Raw genomic sequence first — 18428 nt, forward strand, 5'->3', positions numbered from 1 at the left:
GACAGACAGACAGACAGACAGACAGACAGACAGAACAGCAAACAGACAGACAGACAGACACAGACAGACAGACAGACAGAGCAGCAAACAGACAGCAAACAGACAGACAGAACAGCAAACAGACAGACAGACAGACAGACAGACAGACAGACAGACAGACAGACAGACAGACAGACAGACAGAACAGCAAACAGACAGACAGAGATAGGCAGAGACAGACAGACAAGCAGAGACGGACAGACGGACGGACGGAGACAGAAGAGCAAACAGACAGACAGACAGACCAGCAAACAGACTGACAGACAGACAGACAGACAGACAGACCAGCAAACAGACAGACAGACAGACACAGACAGAGACAGGACAGCAAACAGACAGACAGACAGACAGACAGACAGACAGACAGACAGACAGACAGACAGAACAGCAAACAGACAGAGACAGACAGGCTGACAGACAGACAGACAGAACAGCAAACAGACAGAGACAGACAGACAGATAGGCAGAGACAGACAGACAGACAGACAGACAGACAGACAGACAGACAGACAGACAGACAGACAGACAGACAGACAGACAGACAGACAGACAGGGCCATAAATGCATCAAATGGCCTGCTATGAAATCTGACTGTTCTCACAGATCAAGTTAACATCACATGTTGGAATCCAACCTGCAGGGTCATCGTCCTACTAAACACACCATGAGGTATAATTACTCCATTGTTCCATTAACATGTTGAGGGTGGGCACCAGATCACTGATTAAGGAGGCTGTTACTCAGTGGAGCGAGTGTGAGGAACAGTTACCATGTTCACAACAGATAAAACAACACTGACAGCCAACAGAAAAATGACCCTGTAGGGGTCTCACCCCGTCCGACGTCCAAATTACAATTTTGTCAGTCAGATAGCAATAATGGAATAAACAGATCTACAATATCTAATTGTCAATTACAGACCTTATTGTCATCTGTTTTTACAGATGCATCCTTGATTGGGTTGTGAATGCTGGATCTAGGGGTGTCAGGAAACTTGGGAGATTTTAAGCAACCTCATATGGTGATACAGGTAACACATCTTTCTTTGTCATATTAACTTCCTTAATACAGATGTAGGATCTTAATTTGAGCCAGTTTGCTACAGCAGGAAAATAATCCTGCAGCAAAAGGAAATGTGAATTATTATGTAGATTATAATTAATGAACATTTTTGTAGTGGAAATTACAAACTTTAGAAGCCATTTTAAAACTCAAATACACTACACGTTTGCATTTCCTGATGGGCAGGAATATTCTCAGCAACAAAGGAGTGAGAACATTAAGATCCAAGCGCCTCACGGCTTTGGTGCATCGTTTTGCTTTTGGTGTGACATTTTTTTGCTCAATATTTATGGTGTTGTATGGTACATCAACCTAAAAATGTACATTTTGATTAAAATCTCAGGGGGATAAAAGGGCATACATTCTCATGAAATAACCAGCTGAACCCCCACATCTTGACCCATGGATTACATGCTGGTCTGGCCAGCAGCTTGGGGCCTTTAGCTATGGTGCGGATGCCCAGTGTGTACAGACAACTCTCCCTGATTAACCCTGGCATCCTGCCAGCCCAGATCAACAATGTCCTCCCTGCAATGGGGCCAATATGAACAAATCAACATGGCTGCTCAAGCCCTGTACACAGGCTGCCTTGGGGACTGGAGGTGCACACTGAAAGGGAAGCATGAGCTAAAGCTAAAGATACAGTGACATCAACCTATCGCCTTTCCCTGCAACTGGGAAGAAGTTCTGCAAACGTATTGTGCCATCATAAAATAAATGTTAGCTAAGTCTTCTGGTCTCATAAAAGTCCCCGTGCAGTTACAAAACAGGCAGATTGTGCAAGCTTACTTACTATCACCAACACTTTAAAACACACACACATTTGAGGAATGTCTGGTGTGGTTAGCGGTGAGCTGATGTCTGGACACAACCCACCACAGCCTTTGGCATGTTTAGAGAGTATCAGACATTAAAGCCACATAATATCTGAGTCAGTAATACAACTGAAAACTGTAACTGAAAATGTATCCAGAATATAACCATTTCAAATAGACAAGAAATAGCTTGGTTCATGTTATTTTAATATGCCATGCAAACAAACAAAGGTGGTTAAGTATGTGTAGTTTTTTCCCATTCTTTCGATTCCATGATAAATGTCAGTCACTCCCCCACTACATAACATAAGAAAGGTATTTAGATTAAAAAAAACACAGCAAGACACAGATACACTCAATGGAATGGTTGTTCACTTGAACAATAGCTTTGTCCATTCATCACTAGATGCACATTTCTAGAGACACACACACACACACACCCGACAGACCACAGCCCTAAGCTATTCCACATTCTATGCATTTCCACTTTCAAAATGTTCCAATATTTATGTGCGGTGTTAGGCATAATATCATTTACATAGAATACCTTTACAATAAAAGACAACATGACATTTGAAAACCGGTTTCTACAATCAGTGTTTCCCAACTCCGGTCCACGAGTATCCCTAACAGTACATATTCGTGTTGTGGCTCCGGACAAAGCACCCCTGATTCTACTTGTCAACTAATCATCAAGCCATTAACAAGTTGAATCAGGTGTTTTTGTCTGGGGTTACAACACACATTTTGGGGTACTGTAGGTCCGGAGATGGGAACCACTGGTCTAAATCATGGGAGAGAGGGATGAGACATTGACCACACTCTACAGGGAGACCAGGTGCCTTCTAAGCAGCAGGGAAATGTTTCAAAGGAAAAAAACCTCAGAGGAGAGAAAATCTCATTCCTCAAACCCAAACTCCCTTCTGAATTTAAAGTGACAATTAGTAGGTGAAACAATTACAAAGTGCCTCCCCACCCCTGTGGCGGTAAAAAGCTGAGGGATATGGCTGGAAAAATGTCACCACTCAACTTCATAGACAGAGCTATGGATGCAAGGACAGACCATCCATGATATTAAAATGATAGTTGTAATGACAATGGGTGAGGGGTGGTGGAGGTGCTAATCTGACATATGGAATGTTTTAAGATGATCATTGATTTTGAATTTTAGGACCCCCTCAGGTATAATTTTAAAAAGCCCATATAAACACATTGAATAACACATTAATAAATGGCAAAAAGGACCGTCAAAAAATGTATCATAAGAAACAAGGTTTTAAAGTGTCTGTCCTAAATCTGGGACATATAAAAAACAAAAACTTAGGAAATGCATATATACTGAACAAAAACGTAAACACAACATGCAACAATTTCGTTGATTTTACTGAGTTACAGTTCATATGAGGAAATCAGTCAATTGAAATGAATTCATTAGGCCCTAAACTATGGATTTCACATGATTTGCATCTGTTGGTTACAGATACCTTAAAAAAAAATGGGACTCACAATAGGCCTCAGGATCTCATCACTGTATTTTTGTAAATTCAAATTGCCATCGATAAAATGCAATTGTGTTCGTTGTCTGTAGTTTATGCCCGCCCATACCATAACCCCACCGCCATCATGGGGCACTCTGTTCACAATGTTGACATCGCAAACCACTCGCCCACACGACGCCATACACGTGGTCTGCGGTTGTGAGCCAAATTCTCAAAAACAACTTGAGACGGCTTATGATATTGAAATTAACAAACTCTCTGGTAACAGCTCTGGTGGACATTCCTGCAGTCAGCATGCCAATTGTACGCTCCCTTAAAACTTGAACTATCTGTGGCATTGTGTTGTGTGACAAAACTTCACCTTTTAGAGTGGCCTTTTATTGTCCCCAGCATAAGGTGCACCTGTGTAATTATCATGCTATTTAATCAGCTTCTTGATATCCTGACACTTGTGGGGGTCGTAGCAAAACGGAGAACACCGTTGTGTTCCTGAGTCTCCCCTTTCCATAGTGGTCATAATAGTTTGTAGGTCAGACTGTTCGGACGCTACAGACATTGAAATGAGAAGACCCATTTTCAAGATGTCTCACGGTCTGACAAACACCGATCTAGCTCTGCCACCTTTCACTGCAGATGCAGAAGTGCGACACTGGCGGATGCAGTGTTTAGAGACACATTCAATACAAAAAAAAAATAATCTCTAGCTTAAACTGATGGATTTTGATGGAGATTTTTTTATTATGTAACTTAGATTGACACACAGGTGCATCCGTTGACTCTGGTGGGCTACGTAGTGTATGTTTATATTTACTTTGTTTAAAAAACAAGCCTATATTTTGGGTTCTGATTGGATACGACAGTTGAACTAGGCTTATGGGGCATTTCTAAGTTATGTTCTTCAAGAATCAATTGTTACATTTCATTAATTCAGAAGTCCAAAACTGGATGAATCAACTGCAGATTGCCCCTTTAAGCATCCTTCTTATTTACTGTGCTGGTGCAAGAGGCTGCAACCCAGGCCTATTAGATCACTGCTCTGCCTCCAGAGCCGAAGGAACAAGCATTTTTCCACTAACCATCCGCCATCACCGACCCTAACCGCTCCCATCATCTGGTGTTGATGTTCTTTAGGTTGAAGAGTGAGGGACTGCAGCGCAACGGCAATGTACACTTGCAGATACCTTCCACACATTGTTTGAGCTGGTCTCTGTCTGAGCCAACACCCCAAGGGTAATCTAAAACAGCTGCACTGGAGATATTTCACATAACTAAATCGTACCTCCGTTCTCACTAGATATTTTTTCAAGGATCATCTTTCGCCCCAAATAACCCCAAATAATAAACCCCATTTGTCTCTCTTGCCTTGTCTGAGCTACTCTTACGACACACACTGGCTCACGTACTCAGCCACAACAATATTATTCAAACAGTCATCATATCCCATAGGTGGACACCAAAACAAAAAGACTACCATACACAGTACCTATAGTAAAGAGGCTATTAGTCTATATTAGGCTGTATGGTGAAACATATTTGTGTGTTGACATGCTGGTTGAGTGGTGGGATGACTGAAGCTTTTGGCTCTACAGTCAGTGTCTGAGCAAAACACAAGAGGAACCCTTCCTGTAATAGCTCTTCATTTTAGCGATGACATTTCTGGGTTAGCTCTCAAAGTATCAGAGTTAAACACATATGCGAGCAGCCCACATAGTTAATATTCACAAACACATACAGATGAACACACACAAACACACACACACACACACACACACACACACGCAGGCACACACACTTGTACTGTACACACACAAATTAACAGATGCATAACTGCACACACCCACACTATCAAATGATGGATAAGCACGCACACAGACACAGATGCAAAAACACACACGCACACACAGGCTCTGGCACATTCAATTAAATACAAGTTAACAGAGCAGGGAAAATGCTGTGAACTCTGGGAGAGCTGATGAGTCTGAGAATCGGATGAAATGCACAGACAAATCTTGGGATATTGCATGTGCCTAATGCAGTTAACGTGCCTAACAACATCACGCTGGGAGTGCTGACTAAGGGAGAGAGGGATAGAAGCACAGAGTATGGGAGAGAGAGCGAGAAAGAAAGAGAGACAGTGAGACAGTGAGACAGAGAGACAGTGAGACAGTGAGACAGTGAGACAGTGAGACAGAGAGACAGAGAGACAGTGAGACAGTGAGACAGAGAGACGGAGAGAGGGAGGGCGGGAGGGAGGGCGGAAGGAAGGAAGGAAGGAAGGAAGGAAGGAAGGAAGGAAGGAAGGAAGGAAGGAAGGAAGGACAGTATGGGAGAGAGAATAAGTGTGTAAGTGTGAGAGTGTGACAGAGAGAGAGAAAGAGAGAGAGAGAGAGAGAGAGAGAGAGAGAGAGAGAGAGAGACAGAGAGAGAAGGAGCGATAGGGAGAGAGAAAGAGAGGAAGTGAGAGCGAGAGAAAGAGAGAGAGAGAGAGAGAGAGAGAGAGAGAGAGAGAGAGAGAGAGAGAGAGAGACAGAGACAGAGAGAGAAGGAGCGATAGGGAGAGAGAAAGAGAGGAAGTGAGAGCGAGAGAAAGAGAGAGAGAGAGAGAGAGAGAGAGAGAGAGAGAGAGAGAGAGAGAGAGAAATGACTGAGAAATGCTCACCTCTGCAGGTTAAAGTACCTCTTCAATAATTCACATGGTTCTCAGTGGTTGCTAGACCCAAAGTCTTAGAGAAACTAAGGTCCCTGTTTAATCAAACCTGCAGTTTACGGTTAAAGTAAATAAAAACATTATTACTCTGAGGAGAGAGAGAGTTCAATTATTAAACATTATTACTCTGAGGAGAGAGTTAAATACAGTTCGCATTACTGTGCCTTTACGTTTTCTTTTTTTCCCTGCACAGTTAGCATTGTTCCATTTTGTACTTGAATCCAAGTACATATTCATCCTGCAAGAGAACAAAAAGGTGTAAGGAAGTCCATGACTTGGAGTGTACCCTTCCAGAATTAAAATTAGCCTCTCCTATCTCCTGGGGTGTGTCGGAGGTAAGATCTTAAGCCACCTCCCATTTGATCCAGAATAAGAAGATCGGGCTTATTGAAAATGCAGTGGTGTTCCATTCTCTCATGGAGAGATTTTATCAGAGCAAAGTAGAGCTATATTTTATTAACCTGCAATCATATTTTGACTAAAGGAAACTTAACCCCCGTGTACTACTACTACTACTACTATATCATTAGAGGTAGGAAACATCTTCAAATCAAATCAAAGTTAATTTGTCACTCGTGCCAAATACAACATGTCACCTTACAGTGAAATGCTTAATTATAAGCCCTAACCAACAGTGCAATTTTTAAGTAAAAAAAAAAGGTATTATAATAGATAAGTGACGAAAAAAATTAATAAGAAGGAAAAAACACCCAAAACATTTATTAAAAAAATGTAAAATAACAGTAGTGAGGCTTTATACAGGTGGTACTGGTACAGAGTCAATGTGTGGGGGCCCCAGTTAGTCGGGCTAATTGAGGTAATATGTACATGTAGGTATAGTTCAAGTCACTATGCATAGATGAAAAACAAAACTATTTTGAAAGAGGCGTGGGAGGCCCAAGTGTACAACTGAGCAAGAGAACAAGTACATTAGTGTGTCTAGTATGAGAAACAGAAAAAAAGTCCTCAACTGGCAGCTTCATTAAATAGTACCCGCAAAACACCAGTCTCAACGTCAACAGTGAAGAGGCAACTCCGCGATGCTGACCTTCTAGGCAGAGTCGCAAAGAAAAAGCCATATCTCGGATTGGCCAATAAGAAGAAAAGATTAAGATGGGCAAAAGAACACAGACACTGGACAGAAGAACATCCCGGAGTCGCCTCTTCTCTGTTTACATTGAGACTGGTGTTTTACAGGTACTATTTAATGAAGCTGTCAGTTGAGGACTTGTGAGGCGTCTGTTTCTCAAACTAGACACTCTAATATACTTGTCCTCTTGCTCAGTTGTGCACCGGGGCCTCCCACTCTTCTTTCTATTCTGGTTAGAGACAGTTTGCGCTGTTCTGTGAAGGAAGTAGTACACAGTGTTGTACAAGATCTTCAGTTTCTTGGCTATTTCTCGCATGGAATAGCATTAATTTCTCAGAACAAGAATAGGCTGACGAGTTTCAGAAGAAAGATCTTTGTTTCTGGCCATTTTTAACCTGTAATCAAACCCACAAATGCTGATGCTCCAGATACTCAACTAGTCTAAAGGCCAGTTTTATTCCTTCTTTAATCAGAACAGCAGTTTTCAGCTGTGCTAACATAATTGCAAAAGGGTTTTTTAATGATCAATTAGCCTTTTAAAATGATACACTTGGATTAGCTATTGTCCATTGGAACACAGGAGTGATGGTTGCTGATAATTGGCCTCTGTACACCTATGTAGATATTCCATTAAAAAAATCTGCCGTTTCCAGCTACAATAGTAATTTAGTCGTTTCCAGCTACAATAGTCATTTATTAGCAATGTCTACACTCAATTTTTGCTATTTTAATAGACAAAAATGTGCTTTTCTTTCAACAACAAGGACATTTCTAAGTGACCCCAAATTTTTGAACGGTAGTGTATATCAGGCCAACAAAATCTGTACATCCGTGGCTTGACCCGAGACTACTCTGTTGTCTTGAACGTTTATTCTAAGACGTGACCAAAAATTATGGCATCACTGTTTTGAGGAACACTCCTTGATCCAATCAGTGATAAAATGTGAATAAGGTCTTGCCTTGAAAAACACCAAAACAATAATATGTGCCCCTAATAGACGTTAAATAGAGATTAAAGGGCCTGCGCTTAATTATAGAAAACATCTGACTCAGGTTTCTTGTGAACAGATAAAATATAAATCTCATCCAAAGCTCTCTGCATCATTTCTCCCCTTACAGTGCCTGTCCAACTTTAATCTCACTAACAGTCCTAAAGCCTCTGTGTTATTCTAATTCTAAAACGTGCTGGAAATCTTAGGACATCTAGTGGTCTCTGATTTGGTCTTTCTATTATAGTCTCAACATTTATTTTCATTTCAGTTTCAACTGAACTTTTACTACAAAGCCACTGCCTGTGACTTAGACAGAGTAACCTTTTGACCCTAGCACATTTAACCATATTATTTTACCACCTAATGCTCTCCGAATAACTCCGGATTGAGACCCGAGTAGTACAACACATACAAGTTCACAGTAAAGACACATACCACAATAGCCATTAGCCTATCAACACAGGAGAAAAATGAACTCCCCTCCAAATATTATTATGACTAAACAGCATCTGCACTGACAATGCCACGTAAGGAATAAAAGAGAACAATGAGTCTGGCCTATGACACTTCATCAAGAGTAGAGGGCATTATGAAAATAAATCACTCCTGTTTCACCCCTGTGTCTATGTGTTGCATTTCCATTTGCTTGGATTGTCATCCAATGAGCACCCAGGATTTTCACAGTTATCGCGACTGATGATCTCAGAGTTTAACCACTCTCCATTGATTGAAGACCATGCCATTTACAGGGAGAGTGAAGGGCAATGTGGTAGATTGCAAGGCTACATCATTAAAAGTGACCTTAACATAAGCCATAACCTTCAGATGAGGAATGGTGGATGTATAGAATGGCCGTTCAGATAGATAGCTATCATCTGCATGCATTTAGGACTCACGTGTTTTACTAACATGCTGCTTCGTAACGTAAACCAAACCCTATTTTATTGTGGGGTCCGCTTTTTCATATTGCCTTTGAGGGAATCAGTTTCAGATGACTTCAAATCATCAAATTCAAAGCTAACCAAGGCTGTCCTTGGTTCAGCAATATAAATTATATTTTAATCGTCTAAGACACTGCATATTAAAAATATAAGGTTTTGTCTGTTGTTCTTAAGAATTATCACAAACCATCTTGCACTAATATCAGTCATTTGTTTCTACACTGATTTTAGGTTTTGGATATCCTACTGCAATTATGATAAAAAATGAAGACAAGTCAGACAAGTCTGCTCTAAAATACAATACATCTAGAAGGTTTTGAGAATAGTGCACTAGCCACAAAGCTATGACAGGTCACATACGTATGGATGGGAATAATGAATAAAGCGGCATAATCTTGTCATGACACAGAGACAATAAAGCTTGTCAGAATTAAGGTCACACTTAGCTTACATCTCCTGTGGTTCCATAGAAAGAGGTGTCACTTCTGAAAGTGATGTGTGTGTCAATGGTGAGAAAAGTTCCCAATTTTCATACTGGAGTGAAAGTAAAGATACCTTCACCCAATAAAATACTACTTGAGTAGAAGTATAAATGTGAGTTAAAGTCTAAAAGTTTTTGGTTTTAAATATACGTAAGTATCAAAAGTACAAGTATAAATAATTTCAAATTGCTAATATTAATCAAGCCAGATGGCACAATTGTATTTATATATAATTTTGTTACGGTTAGCCACTACAACACGCAGACATAATTTTCAAATTGAGCTTTTGTGTTTAGCGAGTCCTCCAGATCAGAGGCAGTGGGGATGACCGGGGACGTTCTCTTGATAAGTGTTTGAATTGGACAATTTTTCTGTCCTGCTAAGCATTCAAAATGCAACGAGTACTTTTGTGTGTCAGGGAAGATGTATGGAGTAAAAAGTACATCATTCACAATTTAATGTAGTGAAGTTAAAGTAAAAGTACAGATACCCCCAAAAAACTACTTGAGAAAGTATATTTACCTAAGTACTTTACCCCGCTGCCCTTAGTCATGTGGTGTACCCAGGCAAGTGCGCAGAAATAAGGTGAGAATCAGCCTTGGGAACCAAACTATGTGTTACCGCAGACAGATGGAGACTCAATGGAGTGTTTGATAGAAACTATCTCCACAGACACCTGCTACCTTGGGCAATACAGAGGGGTGAGGGGGAGAATATAACTGGGAAAATATTGCTTCAGAGGATTTGAGACACTAAAATCCAATTGGAGCAAATTCTCGAGTGGGATTAGACACTTGAAGTAGGGATCATTGTGTGAGAATTCAGGGGAGATGTGATTGATTTGTGATCGGCTCTGTGACTGTTTTTTCCTGCAGTAAGCCTTGTGGACCACCCACTGTCCTCTTAGCTCCAGTAAAAAATATGAATTTACTGCTGCTAAAAGATTTTACTGCTGCTAACAAAGTTTACTTGCTCATACTGACTCTCATCTGACTGAACATGTGATGGAATACCAGCTGGAACAACCGTTATGACCACATATTTGTAGATATTATCCCCTCAGAGTTTGCGAAGGGGATATCATTGTGGGAAATCAACTCCTCACACTCCCAACCCCCCAACCCCTACCCAGTACACCATTATCCCTGGATGAGCTTAAAGCCACAAACAGATGGACGAAATCCCACTACATTTTCAGGAATAAAAGATGAATATGATTAATTTAATGCCTCGCTCTGGATATATTTTTAACTGACTGAGCCTTGAAACAAAATAGACCCAATGTACCTTGGCTGTGCGTGCATTGTGCAGAAACTAGGAGGGAGTATTATGTCTTGACACTGGGAGCCGACACAGTGAGACTTAGGGCCCCAGCAGTCTTACTACTACTGCTCTAAGCACAGCCCGACAGGAGAGGCTTAGACCTGCCTGACAAGGCTGACTCCTGAGGCTAACTAACATGTTGCCAAAAAACTAGAGACAGAGGAATACATTACCCATTTACAGGTGTAGGATCTTAATTTGACCACTATCGTGGCAGCAAAAGGAATCCTGCAGCAACATGATTTTAATGTTTAATCCATAATGTTGCTTGATCGGTGGTTAGGCTATTAGCTGGCCAAAATGTTACTACATTAAAAGTTCAACACTGTTAATATAACCATATGTTAATTAACGCAGGTTTTCAGTGAACTTATGGTAATCACAAAGCTTATCTACATTTCCTGCAGTGCAGGAAATTTCTCAACAACAAAAGAGTGATTAAATTAAGATCCTACACCTGTTTGAAAATAGGCAAATACACTTTATTAAACCAAATTATACACACAGAAGAAGTAGACATATCAATAGTGGGGGAAAAAGTACCCAATTGTCATAAAAGTGTGAATACTTTAATAGAAAGTTACTCAAGTAAAAGGGAAAGTCAGACAGTAAAATACTACTTGAGTAAAAGTCTAAAAGTATTCGGTTAAAAATATACTTAAGTATCAAAAGTAAATGTAATTGCTCAAATATACTTCAGTATCAAAAGGAAAGTATAAATCACTTAAAATGAATTATATTAAGCAAAGCAGACATCATTTTCTTGTTTTTAAAATGTATGGATAGCCAGGGGAACACTCAGACATTATTTACAAAATGTGTGTTTAGTGAGCCAGGCCAGAGGCAGTAGGGATGACCAGGGATGTTCTCTCGATAAGTGCTTGAATTAGACCATTTTCCTGTCCTGCTAAGCATTCAAAATGTAACGAGTACTTTTTGGTGTCAGGGAAAATGTTTGGAGTAAAAAGTATAATATTTTCTTTAGAAATGTAGTGAAGTAAAAGTAAAAGTTGTCAAAAAATTAAATAGTAAAGGAAATGACAGATACCCAAGTACTTTAAAGTATTTTTACTTTACACCACTGCATATCAATATGTTTCCATGATGGAAGTAATTGATTACTTGTTTGTGCATTACTTAAAAACATGTTTATATGTCATAAGCATTGAAAGCAAGTCTAAGAAGTGGTAGATATGTTCTATGTGTGCTATTTCTATGCTTGTTTTTGCATTTGTTACTTTGTACGCCAGCTTCAAACAGCTTAAAATACATTACAGTGCCTTTGGAAAGAATTCAGACCCCTTGACTTTTTCCACATTTTGTTACATTACAGCCTTTTTTAAAATGGATTGAATTGTTTTTGCCCTCATCATCAATCTACACAAAATACCTGTCACGCTGGCATAAAGGGTCGGGAGACAGGCGCAGGAATACGTAATAGGGATTTTTAGTACACCCAAATTACGGCGTGCCGTGTAAATGGCACGGGGACGAAGACCAAACAAACACAATACAAAACACAGGGATGAAACCCAAACAAAAGAGCGAGGAGTACCTTGAATAAATAACACAAGCGCACAATGATTAACACACGGAACGAGACCCATAATCATCTGCGCAATCCACAATGGCATGAAAGCCAAAACACACAGCACAGGTACTCACACGACCAATGGACATAGTAATAATAAATCGACAGGACAATGGTAAACCAAGGACACACTTATACAATTACTAATCACTGGGATTAGGGGCCAGGTGTGTGTAATGAACGTTCCGGAGGGATCCGTGACAGTACCCCCCCGACGTGCTGCACAAGCAGCGCAACAACACCGGCCTCGAGGATGATCACAGAAACGCAGTGTGGGTCGATCAGGACCTGAAGCAGCTGCCTAAGTTGCGTTGTCGTCGGACGGGAGAGTTGCCTCTGCAGAAGTTGTGGCGGCGTCGGATGGACCAGTAGCATCGGACAGACCGGTTCTGGCGATGTCGGACGGCCCAGTTGCAGCTGCCGAAGTTGTGGTGGCGCCGGACGGACCAGTCTCAGCGTCGTCGGACGGGCCATTCCCGCTGTCTCCCTTAATGGTCGATTATTCTGTCACGTAGGTGTGAATGATAGGGAGACAAGCGCAGGAATGTGTAATTTTTATTTCACCCAAATTACGGCATGCCGCGTAAGGGCACAGGGAAGTAGACCAAACAAACACATAACAAAAACACAGGGCACACTTATACAATTACTAATCACTGGGAATAGGGGCCAGCTGTGCGTAATGAAAGTTCAGGAGGGATCCGTGACAGTACCCTATAATGACATAGCAAAAATAGGCTTTTAGACATTTTTGCAAATGTATTAAAATAAAAAACGGAAATATGACATTTACATAAGTATTCATACCATTTACTCAGTACTTTGTTGAAGCACCTTTTGCACCGATTACAGCCTCATGTGTTCTTGGATATGATGCTACAAGCTTGGCACACATACATTTAGGGAGTTTCTCCCATTCTTCTCTGAAGATCCTCACAAGCTCTGTCAGGTTGGATGAGTAGCATTGCTGCAAAGCTATTTTTAGTTCTCTCCAGAGATGTTTGATCAGCTTCAAGTCCGGGCTAAGGCTGGGCCACTCAAGGACATTCAGAGACGTCTCCTGAAGCCACTCCTGCGTTGTCTTGGCTGTGTGCTTAGGGTCGTTGTCTTGTTGGAAGGTAAAACCTTCGCACCAGTCTGAGGTATTCAGCATTCTGGAGCATCTTTCCCTCGATCCTGACTAGTCTCCCAGTCCCTGCTGCTGAAAACCATTCCCACAGAATGATGCTGCCACCACCATGCTTCACCATAGGGATGGTGCCAGGTTTCCTACAGATGTGACACTTGGCATTCAGGCCAAAGAGTACAATATTGGTTTCATCAGACCAGAGAAACTCGTTTCTCATGGTCAGAGAGTCTTTTTGACAGACTCCAAGAGGGGTATCATGTGCCTTTTACTGAGGTGTGGCTTCCGTCTGACCACTCTACCATAAAGGTATAATTGGTGGAGTGCTGCAGAGATGGTTGTCCTTCTGGAAGGTTCTCCCATCTCCACAGAGGAACTCTAGAGCTCTGTCAGAGTGACCATTGGGTTCTTGGTTACCTCTCTGAACAAGTCCCTTCTCCCCCGATTGCTCAGTTTGGCCAGGTGGACAGCTCTAGGAAGAGTCTTAGTGGTTCCAAACTTCTTCCATTTAAGAATGAAGGCCACTGTGTTCTTGGGGACCTTGAAAGCTGCAGAATACCCTTCCCCAGATCTGTGCCTTGACACAATTCTGTATCTGAGATCTACAGACAATTCCTTTGACCTAATGGCTTGGTTTTTGCTCTGACATGCACTGTCAACTGCAGGACCTTATATAGACAGGTGTGAGCCTTCCCAAATCATGTCCAATCAATTGAATTTACCACAGGTGGAGTCCAATCAAGTTGTAGAAACATCTCAAGATCAATGGAAACAGAATGCACCTGAGCTCTATTCTGATTCTCATAGCAAAGGGTCTGAATATTTACGCAAAGAAGGTATCTGTTTGACATGTTTTATACATTTGCAAACATTTAAAAAAAATCTGTTTTCACTTTGTCATTATGGGTATTGTGTCTAAATTGATGAGGGGGAAATTATTTTAATCAATTTTAGAATAAGGATGTAAACGTAACAAAATGTGACAAAGGGGTCAGAATTTTTCGAAATGTTCTATATACCACAACATTGTGGAATACTCGTTTCTGACTGTCTAGCATTTTAGAATAGACATTAAAACCAGATACCGGGGCAGTTGGGAAATATATTGTGACACCTTGCAATCATGACGCAACCAACGTCTTCACATGCAGACCATACTTGCTACAAGGGTACAGAAAGCTAAACCAACAAACGCAGGTCCAATGAGGAAAAACATAGCTATCTAGCATTGATTTGTTTTTTTGCAGAGACTGATGACCTAACATGGTGAGTGATGAACATGAATTTATACAGTCCCTACTGTTGCAGTCATGATGCAAATAAAACTATGCTGTCAAATCCTCCCACGTTTCTAGTTTGACTAGCTGTTTTCAGCAACTAATATTTTTGAATTTGGTTGTCATATTGGCAGATTTGCTAGCAACAAACTATTTAGCTAGCTTCTAGTCTAGTGTTTGATATGCAGTGTGATCTACTTGTAATGAACAGTGTCGAGTGTCCTGATGAGAAGGCAAACGTTTCTAGCTATGCCAGGCAAAATCAGGCATTATCATTGTTATGGTTGTATCCAAATGAATGTCAACAGAAAAACAGCTACTTTGCTGCAGAGGTGACACATGACTGTGTTAGCCATAGTTAGCTGGTTAGCTAGCATCAGAACATAAAGAACAAACGACTGGGTGGCGTCCTCAAATATCAAACTAATCGAACGACTGGGACTAGCAACCAAAAGATGAGAACGTATGAATTTGCTTATACAAATGTAAATATCGATGAAACAGAGGTTCAGATAGTACAATGATTCTCTACACTATACTTGCTTGTTTTGTCACATAAATTGAAATTAGGCAAACTATTAGAATTTTAGCAACCAGGAAATGGCGGAGCAATTTCTACATATTGCACCTTTAATAAATGTAGCCATGTGTCATCTAGAGTAAGTCTTTTATCTACCAGAAGTAAAATCTTCTGACCTGACTTACAGTAGGCTAACTGCTGTGTCAACACACTATCCTCATTTCACTCTTCAACAACAGCTGCACAGATCAAAGGAGGGTAATTGGCTGCCAAATTACTCATGTAAAACATCATGCGATATGCAGACTTCTATGGTCACCATAATTGCACAAGATAACTGTTGATTTCTAAATCATAATGTCTCAATGTTGATGACTCATTTTCATTCAAAAAATCTTCAGTTATTTAACTGCAATTCAACACAGCAGAGTTTAACACACAACAGTCTCAGTGGTAGACTGTTCAAGTGAGATCCCAGTTTGCCTAGCCTACCGCTTTGAGATGTTTTATGAGGTCATGGGTAGCCTAATATGGGTTTCGCATTGCAACTACTGTTATAATAGGGAGTAAAAGCAACGGTTTGACATTCCCTGAAATTATCAAGCAAGATTACATCTCGTTCCATCATCCGCTTTCACATTATGATCTGCTGAAGACATTTGTCATTTTCTGGCTTCCTTCTCAGGTTGGCATTTATTGTAATTTATCTTGCCCTGGAGGCAGCTCTGCAGATTGGTCACTAGCTGGCACAGCTACAAAGTCATAAAATCTGATTTTAAACCTAACCTTAACCACACTACTAACCATTTCAAAATAAATGTTCATGAATGTGTACAATATGGCCAATTTTGACTTTGCAGCTGGCCAATTTAGCAGAAATCTCTCTGTTCTGCATCCAGGGCAAGAGTCATGACAATAAAGGTCAACCTGAGCTTCTGTCCCCTTAATTCTGGTAACAACAAAATTTTGCTGTAAAATATTACTGGGGTGGTTCATAAATCATTTTCACATTACCCTCCCCTTGTACTGTAAAAAAATAAATGCCCACCCCCCCTCATTTAATTAACTCAAATTAAATGTAATGACCACAAATAAAAATAACTGTAGTGACTGTGTTTATAAAACGTGGAAATCTACTTTTCCACTTCAGTATGCTTTTGTGGCATAGTTGATGACACGCAGAGCTACTGTGCCAATGCACCACACAACCAATAAGCAAAGCATAACTGCATACAAATTACCCACTTCAAGCACTTCAACATCATGGCTGGCGTTTTCAACACCACAATAAAATAGACTATGTCAATCACGACAAACATAAAATACATCCTTCCCTACCTTGTACCCAGTATGGAAGGCCTGGAGAGACAATATCCGAACGTCATTAACGCTTTTTGGTGTTTTGTAACAGATGTCTCTTTCCACTCATCAATCGCCGGTGCACAGTTTGGATGCTGGAATTACACTAAAGTGGACGAACGTGACCAAGTAGCCTACAGGAGAGTTATGATACGCGAGGAATAGCCGCTCAGATCGGAGAGGATTCAGAACGGGCGTTAAGCTTTGCTGAATAACTGTCAAAGCTATTGTGCATGCTCCTTAATATCGGTATTATTTCCATAAATTAGGCTACCATACACTATTGGAAAATGAAAAATAACTCAGTTAACACTCACTGTATATGTCTACTGGGTTGACCTCTTGCATAACATGAGAACCAGGGCGTATTTAGTAGCCTATACTATTTTTGCCACATCCCGTATTAAAACATTACACTTTGATGGGATTTTTGTTTTCATTCTTGCCACATATAGCCTACTCTGTTTCAGCGGGTGTCATTGGATGTAGAGAAACCAAACCAGACATAAAGCATAGCCTACTTCCTCTCGACTATCCCCATCCATAAAATTGCGCTCCTCTACTCACCTTTCACAAGATGCGGGACAGCCGCGCTCAAGCAGAGGACGATGAATACGAGTAACGGTCCCATCCTCTCTCAAATAGCAGGTTTCACTTCCAAGGTTAAGGAATGTGAGTAAATCACGAATCAAAACAACAAAAGTTCTTCCTCTCACTGAGCCGCAGGGCTAGTCTGTGACGGTAGTAGCCTAGTACCTCCTCTTCGACTGGCGGTGGTAAGTCCTCTTATTTTCCGAAGAGAGTCACGGACAGTACCGCACTAGTCTACCTGGAATGCTGAGTGTTGAAACAAGTGGCAGTGCCAAGGGTCCGCTACCTGCCTTACCCTCTCCGCAGTGATGCGCGATGTGATCCGATAGCCAAGATAGATTGTGCGTGCGTGCAGGTCCCGGTAGACGGTTTCACTCTGAGTGCGCGTGAGTGTCAGAGACTGTGTGTGTGTGAAAACACTGGCGGATGAGGAGCGCGCAGTACACGGTCGGTCACAGCAATCCGACTGGGGCGCTGTCTCACTGATAGAGACAAACCCCAGCTCCTCCCAACACGTGCTGATACTGCTAGGCTAATGGCTACAAAGCACCGCCAAATTCAGAAGGGTGGGATGTAGATTATATGATCAGCCACTCTTCTCCCTCTTCTCGTTTCTTCCACAAGACCCCTGGGAGAACTGGCAATGCTCACTGTTACAAAACAGGTCCCTTCGTTTAGCTGCTCCCAGCTCCAATTTTAGGCTAATGTCTTCTGGAAAGCAGTTCAGTTCAAGATCTCAGCTGACATGCATCTCTGTCCAGGTTCCTATTAGAGGGTTGGTTCTGAATTTATATGCTTACGCCAGGGGGTCTCCTCACTTGAATATGCAGACTTTCTTATTCATCCAAATGATGTCATGAGCTTTCCTTCCATCAGACGCGTCTTCTCTGATATAAGAAGTTACACTTCATGAAATCATATGCCTATGGGCAGATATATCATTTGCATTACATTTGAGTCATTTAGCAGATACTCTGATCCTTGAGTGCATCCATCTTAAAAAGGCTAGGTGAG

The 18428-nt window shown here is 41.1% G+C and overlaps 1 protein-coding gene across 3 annotated transcripts in view; it reads right to left on the reverse strand.

The window, feature by feature from the left end:
* The window catches only part of LOC110525311 (EGF-like repeat and discoidin I-like domain-containing protein 3), a 195048-nt gene extending 177136 nt beyond the window's left edge, over nucleotides 1-17912 (reverse strand). For 2 of the 3 annotated variants that reach the window (XM_021605324.2, XM_036979443.1), the window contains exon 1: nucleotides 17391-17912. In XM_021605324.2, coding sequence (XP_021460999.2) covers nucleotides 17391-17454 — 64 coding nt within the window. In that variant the 5' untranslated portion in view covers nucleotides 17455-17912. The remainder of the gene's footprint in view (nucleotides 1-17390) is intronic. The other variant, XM_036979442.1, reaches the window with a different exon arrangement.
* Nucleotides 17913-18428: the final 516 nt, after the last annotated feature.

This window comes from Oncorhynchus mykiss, chromosome 6 (genome assembly GCF_013265735.2).
Source record: "Oncorhynchus mykiss isolate Arlee chromosome 6, USDA_OmykA_1.1, whole genome shotgun sequence".
Taxonomy (NCBI): domain Eukaryota; kingdom Metazoa; phylum Chordata; class Actinopteri; order Salmoniformes; family Salmonidae; genus Oncorhynchus; species Oncorhynchus mykiss.